The following is a 2,484-nucleotide window of genomic DNA, read 5'->3' as shown; positions in this document are numbered from 1 at the left end:
TTAATTGCCAGATTCATCAAGTGGATCCCTAAACCAAAGGTTCAGAAATAACAATTAACAATAAAATAAAACTAATTATCCAAACGACAATTAATTTGAGAAATTCACACTAAACCAATCAACAAATACAAATACAAAACATAATCATATGCATGATACAATTAGTAAACCAGAATAAAACCACTGCAGTCGGCTCAGTGGTTGGTCAGGGAGGACTAGAGTCTTCCCTTCCCTACCACTGGAAGTTTGATAATTAGTGAACCAGAATAAAACCACTGTAGCTCCCTCCGATGAAAAATTTCTATTTTTCCGTCGACTCCCGTGCTTTTAAATTATTCTAGTCCTCAACATGACACCTAACTATAGTTTCCTCCGATGAAAAATTTCTATTTTTCCGTCGACTCCCGCCCTTTTAAATTATTCTAGTTCGTCGACTCCCGTTTTTTAAAATTAAATTAGAATAGATTATATAAATATTATGAATACTTTTAAATTAAACTAAACCGATAAAAAAATCAGGAAATCCTTAAAGTTTTCTCAGTGTTAGATTCTAGAAACGTGGAGAGGGACGAGAAGGTAAAAATAATAATAAATATAAATATTAAGAAAAAAATAAACAGAATAACATCTGCTATCTGAAGCATATGATGGAGTCCACACAATAGATATTGGAAGATTAAACCTTTTTCATTTGCTCAATTTTCTTTTTATATACCGCAACATGAAAGTTGAAACAACTACTTCGAGAAAGAGAGATCAATCCCAGCCGTCCAATTGCTCAATGGTTTTCTGGCCCTCCTCGGATCTAAATCCCTAATCAGTAATCCCAACCCCTTGATTGAATTAACAAAAACATTAAAAAAAAAAAAAAGAGATACACCCACCTATTTATCCCGATTAATACACGGAAAATTCGAAGAAAATTAGTAAAAGGAGAGAGAAAGATGATCGAATTACAGCAGACTTTGGACATTTTCTTCCTTCCCCGAAAACCAGGACCAGAATTAAGATCACGATTGATTATTTATTCTTTTCCATAAAAAAAAAAGAAACAAATTAACCAGTCATCTATGGAGCTGCATCATCATTCGGGAAAAGTCCTCGAAGCAGACGAACCCAACCCCATTTTTATCTACTCCGCTTATCATGCGCTGGCACTCATCTAACGTGCACTGCCCGTCCCCAATCACTCTAAAAACGTTGTACAACTCCTCGGCGGTAATCCTCCCGTCGTGGTCGGTGTCGAAGAAGTCAAAGGCGTCCCTCATCTCGGAGTCGCAAGACGGCGGCCCAAAAGCCGAGCCGATCGCTTCAAACTCCTCCAAACTAATACACCCATTTCCATCCCTATCGACTGCACTCAACAACATGTTCAGCTCCTCCGCGCTGGGCGGCTCGGCTCCCACCCGGCTCAACAGGGCCTCGAGCTCCTCCCGAGTGATTTTCCCGTCCCCGTCCTTGTCAATCATCTTGAACGCCTCCTTCACGTCTTCGTAAACGCCGCCCGAAATCTCCGACCACTCGTCGGCGGTGATTTCGCTCGACAGCGTCGGCGGGAGTACGCTCGTCGGCGTTGGGGGGGAGCCTTTGCTGGTCCTGAGCTTTTTCTTGACGGATTTCGAGTTGGATAAAGAGGAAGTGGAGGAGGAGGAATCGGAAGACGACGAGGTGCCGGATGAACTGAAGGAGTTCAGCAGGTCATCGGATCTCGAAACGGATCGAGACTGGGATCTTTTGTACTTGTTCAGCAGCTTTCGCGGGACGATCTTGGCCAGTTTCATGGTGGCTGGAACGGTAAAGCAGCAGAAGAATTGATTTCTTCCTTGTTGTTGCGGAAAGGGCAAGGGAAATGCTGAGAAGAAAGAAGGCGAGTGTGCGGGGAAAGAGAAAGGAAGCGGGGGAGGTTAAATGGGAATTTGGGAAGAGCCATGAGTGAGCTTCGAGGAAGTTTCGTAGAGAGAGAGTGGGAATTTCAAGAGAGAGAGAGAGAGAGAGAGAGAGAGAGAGAGGAGGTTGATGAATAGTAGAGGAGTTTAATTGGGTTGGATTCGGTTTTAAATACGTTGGTTAGGGACTTAGAGTTTAGACTTTAATATTTGGGTTGCTTTTGGTTGGTTTGGATATTGGAAAAGATTTTCTAAAGACATTTAAATTTCACCTAACTTATCAATCAATACACACCATATTATATTTAGGGAGAACTGCACCAATCGTCCCTCACATATTACAGATGTGAAAATTTAGTCCCTCAAAACAAAAATGATCAGATTTAGTGCCTAACAAATAAAAAATGATTACCTTTAATCCTTTTTCACTTTTCCGAACAAATTTTGGCCGGAATTCATTGGGTCCACTTGCAATGCCCAATTTTTAAAGGGTAAATTTGACAAATCACCGTTGACCAATTATGCGAAGGACCAACTTTGCAAAACTTTAGTTAAACATTCATTAAAAAAAACATAAAAATTAACCCACCATTATTTG

The 2,484-nt window shown here is 40.8% G+C and overlaps 1 protein-coding gene across 1 annotated transcript; it reads right to left on the bottom strand.

Annotated features, from left to right (window-relative positions):
- Window positions 1-666: 666 nt before the first annotated feature.
- LOC113773349 (probable calcium-binding protein CML36) lies at window positions 667-1,984 on the bottom strand. Its single transcript, XM_027317975.1, has one exon. The coding sequence runs from the start codon at window positions 1,779-1,781 to the stop codon at window positions 1,065-1,067; it is 717 nt and encodes a 238-aa protein (XP_027173776.1). The 5' UTR covers window positions 1,782-1,984; the 3' UTR covers window positions 667-1,064.
- Window positions 1,985-2,484: the final 500 nt, after the last annotated feature.

This window comes from Coffea eugenioides, chromosome 6, assembly GCF_003713205.1.
Source record: "Coffea eugenioides isolate CCC68of chromosome 6, Ceug_1.0, whole genome shotgun sequence".
NCBI lineage: Eukaryota > Viridiplantae > Streptophyta > Magnoliopsida > Gentianales > Rubiaceae > Coffea > Coffea eugenioides.
The sequence above is the reverse complement of the archived record's forward strand: the minus strand, read 5'-3'. Positions and strand labels throughout refer to the sequence as shown.

Coding starts and splice junctions, on each gene's coding strand:
- LOC113773349 (XM_027317975.1), bottom strand. CDS start 1,781: ATGAAACTGGCCAAGATCGTCCCGCGAAAGCTGCTGAACAAGTACAAA.